The sequence below is a fragment of the Schistocerca americana genome, chromosome 2 (assembly GCF_021461395.2).
Source record: "Schistocerca americana isolate TAMUIC-IGC-003095 chromosome 2, iqSchAmer2.1, whole genome shotgun sequence".
In the NCBI taxonomy this organism is placed as follows: domain Eukaryota; kingdom Metazoa; phylum Arthropoda; class Insecta; order Orthoptera; family Acrididae; genus Schistocerca; species Schistocerca americana.
The window spans coordinates 657,018,836-657,031,116 of record NC_060120.1 but is presented as its reverse complement, the minus strand read 5'-3'; the positions used below and the strand labels follow the sequence as shown (position 1 = coordinate 657,031,116).

At 37.7% G+C, this 12,281-nt stretch overlaps 1 protein-coding gene across 1 annotated transcript in view; it reads left to right on the top strand.

Moving 5' to 3' along the window:
- Window positions 1-12,281, top strand: part of LOC124595435 (male-specific lethal 3 homolog) — a 140,803-nt gene that overhangs the window by 75,590 nt on the left and 52,932 nt on the right. Inside the window, exons 5-7 of the mRNA XM_047134176.1 lie at window positions 2,139-2,305; window positions 10,306-10,446; window positions 11,535-11,656. Coding sequence (XP_046990132.1) covers window positions 2,139-2,305; window positions 10,306-10,446; window positions 11,535-11,656 — 430 coding nt within the window. The remainder of the gene's footprint in view (window positions 1-2,138; window positions 2,306-10,305; window positions 10,447-11,534; window positions 11,657-12,281) is intronic.

Genomic DNA, 12,281 nt, shown 5'->3' with positions numbered 1-12,281 from the left:
CTATGCAGACAATACTTAAGAAAAATGAACAGACTTTTATGGGATTTGTTGAACTAGGAAAAGTGATGAGATTTGGCACTGTAGGGAATTATGAGCAGGGCACAAGAATCAAGAAGGAATTATAAGAACAGAAAACAGAGAAGTCCTCAGATTAAACAGGGAGTAAGGTAGTGATGGAGTCTTTCACCCCTATTACTAAACCTTTACTTCAAAAAAGCAATGTGAAATAAAAGAAATGATTAGGAGGGGAGTTAAAATTCAGAGTGAAAAAATATCAGTTAGAAGATTTGTTGACATCATTGCTATCCTCTGTGAAATTTGGAAGAATAAGTGGCCTGGTTAACAAAACAAAGCACAGGATATTGTTTCATAGTAAACCAAAGAATGATGGTATTAATTAGGAACAGTAAAAAGTAATTAGTGATACCCTTTAGGAGAAATGAAGGAGTTCTATCACATGGGTAGCAAAATGACAGGTGACTGACTAATCAAAGAGGACATAAAAAGCAGAGTAGCAGGCAAAGAGGGCTATTCCGCACTAAAAGTACTCTGCAAGTGTCGAACATAGGCCTTAATTTGAAAAACAATGTCTGAGGACCATACGGCTGGAGCACAGCATAGTATAGACATGAATCACAGACTGAGGAAACTAGAAAAGAGAATCTAAGTATGTTATGTGGTGTTGTAAAAGGATGTTGACATTTGAGTGGACTTAAAAGATAGGAAGTGGGCTGGTTCTGTGCAGAAATGGCAAGAAAATGTGTGTGGAAAATATTGACTAGAAGTGTAGCGACAAGATGGTAGAGTAAGGGATTCACCTTGTTTGGTTTTGAAGGGAGTTGCAGAGTGCAAAAAATTGTAGTGGAAGAAAAGGATTGGAATGCATTCAACAAATAAGAGGCACTGTGTGTAATTGCTAGTCTGTGTTTGGTGGAGGATGGGAAGTAGTGGCAGTCCATCTCAAATAAGTCAGTAGGCTGACAAGAAAGATTGACTGGGGTGTAACCAAAAAGAAATTATTCGACACTCCAAATTTGTAATTGATACTCGTATTTTTGTAAACAGCTTTTACCTGCCCGGATAGATGTGCATGTTAAAGTGCTGCTTCAGGACAACTAGGTGTGCTGGTCCAGGATAAAATCTACCTGCCAGATTGGGGACAAACATCAGTGCACCGACCATCCTGGATGTGGTTTTCATCCACTTTCCCACATCCCCCTAGGTGAATACTGTGCTGGTACCCAAGTCCTACCTCAGTCACATAATTTGCGAACATTTAGAAAGTTTCACCCATTTTCACATGAATAACACTATGCGCAGGCAGTTGGAGTACACACATTCCATTCCGGGAGGTGGATGGAGGTGGGGTGGTGGAGTGTAATGGGCTGATGAGGAAGAGCACCCAGTTACCCCTTAAAACCCGTCATGACAAATCTATTAATAACCATGTTGGCCCTGCACTGTTATGGAACAAAGGGACAAGAAAAAGAAGTAAGGTTGTTGTAAACAAATTTTCATAAAATTTGGCTGCAGTTGAGAGCATTCTGATCCAGTTACTGTGCCAGTATTTCTAAAAGTTTTAGTAAATCCTATTATTGATAATATCTGTAGTTCACTGATCAGGTGATGCAGAAAATCTTACATGCTAACACAGCTTTTAGAACTGCATTTGCGCATTTGGACAAAGATAAGTGAAACTGAGGAAACTTTCCTTTACCACCACCCCCTCCCCCCCCCCCCCCCTCTCATCCTCATCTGTTTTAAAATGTTCTGGTTTACTTGGCGTCCTATAACTTATTTAAATAACTTGGTAAATAATCAAGGTTGCTCTGTTACTTTTATTTCTGTTACTCACAGAAGGAATATGTTTCCCAAAGCGAACATATTAGTCACTTTTTGGTTTACCTCTGTCCCAGTCTGGCCTTCACTGTTACTAGACACTTTGGCATTTCACTGGTACCCCATCAGGGTGTCAGTCTGTGTAAAATATGAGTTTTAATTAATGATGTGAGTAAAGATGATGAGAAACTGGTGTTACTGGATGGACATTGAAACTAGACTCAACTCTTTAACATAAAATTTCTAGTGCTAATAATATCATAAAATTAATAGAAAGTAATATGAATTTTTCATCACAGATCGTCCATCTTCCAGCAAGACCAAATGTTGTGACAATTCTTGAATCTTACGTGAGAGAATATGCAGAAAATCAGATCTCTGGAGCTCGAGAGAAATCACGGCGTAAATATAGACGACCACAAAAGCACCAAAATGGTGCTTTAGATATGGATCGATTGAACAGAAGGTACTTTGTAATTCTGTTTGGCACCCAACTTAAATTCTCCTTCTTTTAGATTTCATTTTGACATTCTTGTAGCTGGACGCCTTAACCTATTTGAAAACATGGCACGGCTTCATAGCCTCATATTCTAATATCTTTCATATTCTTTGAAGAGCATTTATGCTTTTTAAGACATGATTTCAAAATAGATTAGATGATATGGTCGTAAAGCACAACAAATAGCAACAAAGTAGTTTGTGTTTTGAAATTACTTCAGTATGTGCATTGTGTACTAGACCACCACAAGAACTCGCCTGATCTGCATGGATTTCACACAACTACGGTGTGAAAGAGAGCTCAAATACACTTCACGTACTTTGACAGAGTTGCCAAAGATGCTGTCTCACCTAATGGCAGCCAAATGAGGACTTACGCGTGCCAGCACAGATGATGCAGCCAAGTAAATGGCTGTTCATGGCCACACAGTTGCATTAACTTGTACATGGGCAGGGAATCTGAAAAATGCGCATGCACATTGCACTTAACTTACTGTCACAGTTGGGCAAAATGTGTTCAAATAATTATTATTCATGAATAACAAATATTATTTCAAATCTGAAATCCAATGATATTTATTGCTCCAATTTTTTTCATGAATTAACAAATGTCCTTTCCGTTTTCCCCCTCCTCCTTTTCCAGTCCCAAGCGAGGTGGTCGCATTCGGGAGGACGACGGTTCAATCCTGCGTCCGGCCATCCTGATTTAGGTTTTCCGTGATTTCCCTAAATCACTCCAGGCAAATGCCGGGATGGTTCCTCTGAAAGGGCACGGCCGACTTCCTTCCCCATCCTCCCCTAATCCGATGAGACCGATGACCACGCTGTCTGGTCTCCTTCCCCAAACAACCAAACCAACCAACCCAAACATCTCATCAGAAACCCTATTTCATTTTCGAAGATTTTCGATTGTGGCACTAATGAAGAAAAGTTCTAAAAGTGCAAAGAGGGCATCAGTATATTATATCTCATGGAATCCTCTTTATTTCATGATTTCTTCAGTAAAAATTAAGAAATCAATTCTGCTGTGCTTTTTGGCAGATAAATCGTTGTGATCCCACGTTATCTTCACTTCTCAAATCTCATTCAAAATAAAATTTTGTTTTTACATCATAAAATCATTTGAAACTTGTGACCCGATTTCTTTGACTTTTATGTGTGTGTGGTTTGTTGTAAATCTCTCTGGTAATGGACAGCAATACATATGAACTATTTGTTCTTAAATTGTGGGTAAGACATTGCAGTCGGTGTAGAAAGATGAGAAAGACCTTCTAAACATCTGACACTTTCTCGATAAAAAAAAAAAAAAAAAAAAAAAAAAAAAAAAAAAAAAAAAAAAAAAAAACCAACCTTGCCAGTGGAATGCAATATTATCATCTCATCTGTGTACTCAAACCCAGTGTGTCTTCCAAAATTTTTTGTACCTCAAAGCTCTATGTAGCTATGTAAGTAAATATCAGATCAAAAAAATCCCACACTCTACGGCAAGCTTACTCAGAGTTAATCCTAAAACACTTGGACATCCAGTAGCATTTCACAGGTGCTCCACATCTAAACAGGTACTCCAAAATATGGTGCAAGTGCAACTTAACTTGGCTTCTTTCTCATTGTTAGAGACGAAAGAAGCAATAAGTAACAGAAAAATTGTAGGACCAACAGGGTATTGAATGCAAAACCTTTTGCTCTATGGTCTGGAACTTAATCCATAGAGCCACCAAAGCACATTCATACAAAATCCATTAATAAGGCTTTTATTAGATTGAAACTGTAAACAGGCACTAGTCGCAGAATTTGGTATGAGAAGTAAACAAAGAAAATAACTAAAGTTGTTTTGGGTAATGCAATTACTTGAATAATAATCGAATAGAAAAATTTATTTGAATAACACCCATCCCTACTTAGCAATACACCTTGCACTCCCTTCCTGTTTTCATTCATTGCAGCTAATATTATCAAATGTAACGAGTTCTAACAGTTCATTTGCTCAATTTACTCGAGAGAAAGTGTACAGTGCTGCTGAGTTGAAGTTTTTTTGGTGATTATAAACATAGTTGATAATTGTAATGTGTTGTCATGCTCCTCAGCATAAATCTTTTTCGTTTGTTCTGTTCAAAATATGTCTCAATCTCTACACAATTTTAGCAGTAGACTGAATGCGACCATTATTTCATCACCAAATGGTGTCGCCCAGTGGTTAGCACACTGGACTCGCATTCGGGAGGATGACGGTTCAAACACATATCCAGCCATCCTGATTTAGGTTTGCCATCATTTCCCTAATCACTTCAGGCAAATGCCAGGATGGTTCCTTTGAAAGGACATGGCCGATTTCCTTCTTCATCCTTCCCTAATATGCTGGGTCTGATGACTCGCTGTTTGGTCCCTCCCTCAAACCAGCCAACCAACCATTATTTCTTCAGCTATTCTTTCACACATATTTACGGTTCCACAGCTACAGCAATTGCCTTTATAACATTCAATATTTATCAGTTCAATTTTCATTACACATGATCGTAGTCAGTTGCTGTGATGCTACTTGGTGAATCTGAGATATTGTGCACGCACTTTCTCCATAGAAAATGTGGGAAATATACAGCTAAACAGAAATTCTATTTCTACATGCATTCCAATGCTTCCTGGGCCCATTCATATCATTACATTGTGACAAAGCTCTCTAGAGTGTTCCCTTAGGTACATTGCAGGGCCTGTTGCTCAACAGTCAGTGAGTGCGTGCTGCAATACAAAAGAGCACGGGTGTTCGCAATACATGTGAGGTAAACACTGTGTATAGAGTGCTGCATATACAGTCCCACCGTGTGTATGCAGTGCTCTGTCATGTACCCCCATATTTCCCCTTTTCTTCTATTCACAAAAGTATATGGAAGCAACCAATGCCAGTAGCTTCCATGCAGCCTCAAATTGCTTGGTCGTACCAGAGTGGTCACCTTGCAAAATGTTTGGTAGGAATGTATATGTTGATTGACTCATCTTGGAACATACTCTGTTTTTTACAGGAAACAGCTCCACAATTACTAACATACCTGTTGTAGCATCTATCACTGGATTATATGAGTATATTTTTTTCGCTTTTACACTTACTGAACAAACTCTTGAATGATCTTCTGTCTCCTCAATTGATCCCACCTGATATTGATGCCAGAGTGATGGTGAATACCTCAGTACCTAATAATGTTTTGTTTGTCATCCTTCATCGGTGAATTACATGTCTTTAAGATAGTTCCAATGAATCTGTTTGGCATCTGTCTTTCCTGCATTAGTTTTGTGAACTAGCTTTTTAGCGACTGACTGGTTCAAGTTATTGATCAAAAATTGTATAATAACTGAATAATACATTCTTCACCCTAATTATATGCAGTACATTAAATTTGTTCATGTTAGATTTCCATTTGTCAGACCATGCACCAAAAATAAATCTTCCTCCGCCTTTTAGCATAATTTCCTGCCTTTGGCACATTTATGTATACTACACTAGGATTAGGCAACCACAAAGCCATCAGGATCTGTTATTCATACCAACATATCAAAGTGATCTACATACTTATTTTAAAAAATGTGACAGTTGCTACATTTTTAATTTGTGGATGCTGTAAAACAACTATTTAACAGTAAGTTTTAGATCTTCACTACTTGTTAAAAAGTTTGTATTTTATTCCATAAAATTTGACAAATAAATTAATATAATTATGTTACATTTAATGTGAAACTTGAGTAAATGTTCTGTTAACAATGCCCTTGATTCTTGGTGTATAACTTCTACACTTCCTTGAATACGGGAATCCAGGTGTTCATCAGCCAACCTTGATCTGTTCTTATTTTTAATAAAATATGTATTTGAAAATTATGATTTCCAAAGGTAAGCAGAAGCAAACACCACTTTTATCCTAAGTGAAACAAGCTGAAAGCTTCATTGATTTTTTAAGTCTCTCTCTCTCCCCACCCCTCCCCAGTTCAATGTATGAAATAAACTCGGTATTCTCACTTGGGTGCACAATTTTGAAAGGTCTCTTGATGTTTGTCTTTTTCACAAATTCAGTAGTAGCTTGACATACTAAACTAATGCTTGTGCCATTTCTTTCTGTTACGGTAAGTTGTTGTTGTTGTTGTTGTTGTTGTGGTCTTCAGTCCTGAGACTGGTTTGATGCAGCTCTCCATGCTATTCTATCCTGTGCAGGCTTCTTCGTCTCCCAGTAACTACTGCAACCTACATCCTTCTGAATCTGCTTAGTGTATTCATCTCTTGGTTTCACTCTACGATTTTTATTCTCCATGCTGCCCCCCAATACTAAATTGGTGATCCCTTGATGCCTCGGAACATGTCCTACCAACCGATCCCTTCTTCTAGTCAAGTTGTGCCACAAACTCCTCTTCTCCCCAATTCTATTCAATACCTCCTCATTAGTTATGTGATCTACCCATCTAATCTTCAGCATCCTTCTGTAGCACCACTTTTCGAAAGCTTCTATTCTCTTCTTGTCTAAACTATTTATCGTCCACGTTTCACTTCCATACATGGCTACACTCCTTACAAATACTTTCAGAAACGACTTCCCGACACTTAAATCTATACTCGATATTAACAAATTCCCCAAATTTCTCTTCTTCAGAAACACTTTCCTTGCCATTCCCAGTCTACATTTTATATCCTCTCTACTTCGACCATCATCAGTTATTTTGCTCCCCAAATAGCAAAACTCCTTTACTACTTTAAGTGTCTCATTTCCTAATCTAATTCCCTCAGCATCACTCGACTTAATTCGACTACATTCCATTATCCTCGTTTCGCTTTTGTTGATGTTCATCTTATATCCTCCTTTCAAGACACTATCCATTCCGTTCAACTGCTCTTCCAAGTCCTTTGCTGCCTCTGACAGAATTACAATGTCATCGGCAAACCTCGAAGTTTTTATTTCTTCTCCATGGCTTTTAATACCTACTCCGAATTTTTCTTTTGTTTCCTTCACTGCTTGCTCAATATACTCAATATACAGATTGAATAACATCAGGGATAGGCTACAACCCTGTCTCACTCCTTTCCCAACCACTGCTTCCCTTTCATGCCCCTCGACTCTTATAACTGCCATCTGGTTTCTGTACAAATTGGAAATAGCCTTTCGCTCCCTGTATTTTACCCCTGCCACCTTCAGAATTTGAAAGAGAGTATTCCAGTCAACATTGTCAAAAGCTTTCTCTAAGGCTACAAATGCTAGAAACGTAGGTTTGCCTTTCCTGAATCTAGCTAGTAAATTAAACAATGGAAAATTCAGTATGGAATGTAAAAATATAATGAAAAGAATAGTTGCTACTCGTCATAAAGGGGAGATGCTGATTCGCAGAAAAGCACAACAAAAAGACTGTCAGAAAGTCAGTTGTCGGTCAGCGAGGTGCCCACACGCGCGCGCACACACACACACACACACACACACACACACACACACACACACACACACACACACACACATAACCATAATCTCTGGCTGCTTATGCCAGCCTGAGTGTGGCTCCAGGTGCCATAGACTGTGGTCGTGTGTGTGAGAGTTGAGTTTGCATGTGTGCTTGTGTGTATGTGGTGTATTTTTGACAAAGGCCTTTTTGGCTAAAAGCAAACTTTCTGACAGTCTTTTTGTTGTGCTTTTCTGTGACTCAGCATCTCCCCTTTGTGATGAGTAGCAACTATCCTTTTCATTATATTGTTGAGGTGAATTCATGTTCCCATTCGGGATGAAAATAACAGATTTTACCTTTTTTTTTATACATTATTCATTAATCATGAAGTTCTTGTACTATGTATCTTGTCTTGATGTAAGATCACATTTGAAGAGCTTAGTTGCAAAATGTTCCTGATGACCAAACACCACATTTGAGAATGAGTCCACATTTTCTGTGCTATGAGAAACGATTATCATTTTTATTCAGTAGTTTTTTCTTTTGCATTCTCATCTCTTTCACGATCTACCAAATAAGCACTCGCAGTCTACCAGTAGATTGTGATCGACATGTTGATGACTCCTTTGTTACAGTATAATTGTTGCATAGCATTGTGAAGCTTCTTGTATTGTCCACATTTGTGTATCTCTTTCATAAGCACTGGCAATCATATAGCACTCCCGTAGGGTACACTGAAAGCTACTTCACCATCTAAAGATTTATACCTATAAAGAACACCAAACTTATTTCTATTTGCTAGGAATTGCTCAATCCAGTTGCAGAGCTGGTCCAATATTGCTCAAATTTGTTTACTACACACCAATGGAAAAACTCAATTAAATGCTGTCTGGAAGTGAAAGAACCACAGGTACCATCACCAACTTCCTTCAGAATCTTGTAGCAAGCTGTTTTTCGTAAGAACATCCATGGAATTCACCTTCATTCACACAGAGGAGATTTTTCAGTGCGTAGAAAGGTGTTCCATAATTCAGCAACAGCTTGGGCAGATGATAAAGGCTTCTAGCTATGCCCACATTCCTGAGGATCATTCTCAAAAATGAGAATGGCCTTTTCCAGTTGCTTTGAATTCTGTGTCCAGTGAAACACTATAAACCAATGTAGTATCAGCATCTTAAGTGCTATTGAGAGAGAATTGTTCAGAAATTTTCAAAATTGTTTATTTCATAGACAGGTGGCTCCATGCAAATAAACAAAAGTAGCTGTCACTGTCGCACATCTCCATTTCAAAGATTTTATTCAAAAATTCAATTTATGGTGCTTTTTTCAGTTTATTAGACTTAAAATTTATTGGTATGTCTACTGTTCATTTGCCTTATGTCCAATTTTTAAGATAATCTTCTAAACCACACTTCCAGAGAAAGTATGCAGCACGCTATGAACGCCAGCATGACCATTTTACCTGTAATAGAAACCACAGTCAGAAATATTCAGAGAAGCGCGTCTAAGTAAAAAAACATGTCATAAACAAGTCTTCGTTGGCGAGTCCGAATAGCCCATGAAATTCCCACTAAGTAGCTAAGCATTTCAATAAATGTAATCCATTTTAAATGCTGCTCTTCCTATGTGGAAAACATCAGGAGTGTGCATAGAATTGAAATGGAAAAGGCATCTTGCAGACATTACGTAATTTAAGGTGGTTTTAGATAAGTCCCACAGCTTGGTTAAATGTTGTTTTCAACATTTCATTAACATGATGCAGAGAGATTTTTACAACCACTCATCACCTGTAGTTGGCATAGAGTTCTGGTAGCTGCACAAATAGGAATATAAATATGTAGACTTTTGTGGCTGGTGTCCCTCTTTAAAGTACTTTGCGGTATTCTGCCATGTTGTCTTATAAAATACTTCCAGTGCTAAAATAGTAACGTTAGTATTTTTAGCATTTAATAAGATAATGTAGTAGTACACCCTGCAGGATTTTAATGACATAAAAGCTTAACATCTAGCTCACTGTAAAAATAAACTGCCACATCTCGCACACAACTCACCTCATATCATCTCCTATTTGTTGTATTAGCTGTAAACTCTTCATTGTGATTGGCACTTTTGGTTTGATATGAATAGTGTCATTGAATACTGTCAGACTCTTTGTTAAATATCTTGCATTTTTCCACATTTAAAGAGAACTGCCTCTAAATGTGCATGAAAATATGGTACAAGTAAGTTTTCATTTGTCGAGAACAGATAGTCGTCATGCTAGTCATCATGCTAGTCATCATATGTCTGCATGCTACTGACCATATCACATACATTGTTCTTGTGTATTGGAGACATTACGAAAAAGCTATTTTCTCTTTTGTGTGCAACATTATATTTATTTTTCTTTCCAACACTCAAAGCCTCGGAGTGGTGAGTGATTGATTGCACCCGATTGTAGTAGGCTTTGATATTTCTGACAAACAAATTATTCTGCGACTGTAATAAGTTTATCCTCTTCATGAAAATGATTTTTATTCTGTGCAGTAAATAATAAGTCAGTTAATACATTCTTTATCCTTTTAGTGTAAATATCTGCAAAGAAGTGGCAGACGGTGTGAGGGTTTATTTTGACTTCATGTTGAGTGGCTTGCTGTTGTACAATGAAGAGAGAGAACAGTACGAGCAAAGTCGTGATATGACTATCACAAAAGAACCAAAGTCAAGGTAAATTATACAAAGCTTAGAGCTAGTGCACCTGGATAATAAAACTGTCAATTTTAACATCTAATATAACTCATTTTTATGTACTATAGCACTTAAATTTTTAAACTCGGATGTATTTCCAGTAACGCTGGAGAAGTGTCATGACATGATTGTAGAGTATGGAAAAAATACTTAGGTCATTGCCTTTACTTAAATGCTTTTTGGTGCCTAATAACACCGAAGGATATAAAATGCAGGTCAGAATTAATTGTGTATCCATACGGCTGTGGTCTACAGTGGTCCTAATTGTGGGTGCTTCTCCAAGGAGATTAGACTTCAGTATACATCCAAATGGCTCTGGTTTACTAAGATACTAATTATGACCACTTATCCAAGAACTGGAGACTTTCACAGAGAATGATCTGCTACAGCATGTGAAACTTATCAACATTTATGAAAAAACTGATGTAATATTTTTCCTCCAGTATTGTACTTTAACTTCAAAAATTGTCTGTAGCAGCTAGGGTTTGATGTCAAGATCCTCAGGAGGAAGTCACTGCTGAGCAGTACTTTATACAAGCTTAGCAGCAGCAGCAAAAAAAGTTTGAGCAAGGTTTTACTCATACCATCTCATAACACTTGTACTAAAATTACTACTTGCATAACCCCACCCTCAATAGTGCATGTTCACAGTTATTTCTGCGCTTTATTTGTACAACAAAATTTGACACTTTCCTTGGACCTTGAGCCAGTACAGACCGTTTTTGCCTGTTGCAATCCAGAGCTATGAAACATTGCAGTTCTCAGTAGCACCGTAATAGGCATTTCGAATGCAGTGTTGATTCCTTTGTGCTGCTTGCTCTGCAAGGAGAAGGCAGTGCTTGTTCACCCCACAGCAGCCCATATGTTGGGGACAATTGTTAACTTCTGCTGACAGCATTCCCATCCCTGCAAAAAGTGCCAAGTTATTTTATGTCTGTAGACTTGTTACTCTCTTTGCTATTTATCAACAGCTTAACAGCACTGTGTAAATGTTAAGTGTAAAATTGAAGTAAAACTGATCATTATTTCTGTGGGATGTATTCTTTAGTGTCGTGTTTGTCTTGCAGGCTAAATGATTCATCTCCAAACAAAAAAGAAGCAAACAAGAGATTCCAGCAACCAGATTGTAACTTATCCTGTGAACAAAGGACATGCCAAGAGGATGCAGTTACGTTTGATGGCAGAATGGGTTGGTATTAGATTATTTATTCTAGTGTTTTATTCAAGCAAACATTCGTCTTAATTGCTAAGTTATCATTTATATTACTTGCTACAAATAATTTATGTTCATAAATTTTGAATTTTTGTGCTCTAGTTTTTGGTAAAATATTACCTACACTTCACCTTTTCAGATAGATTATGAAATGGAAATAAATGAACACACTGTTTGTGTGTGAATTATTTATAAAGAGTTACTGCAATGATTGCTTTCAACCTTATCATTAAAATCCTGAACATTCACAGTACATCAGCAGGTACAGACTTCTATAATTTGAAACTGTAGGATTCACTTACCATATCATTGCCCCATGTCTGCAACACTATATTACTTAAAGTGCCGGTGAAAGTCATGTCACCAAAATTAGATGTTGCGTATCTCCTGTGCAGCCTTAACATTCCGGGTTCAACTGCTTCCCAGGTATAGTAAGAAACATTGTTTGCACTGTAGTTCAGGTGAGATGACAGTTGTATTAGTTCACATTTAGGCCGTCAGTTGTGAATCTCCTAGGCTCAAGCAAACTAACTTGAGCACAACCACTCCGGGGTTTGACACATAGCTTTCAAATTATACATTAGAGAAAAAGCATAGATTT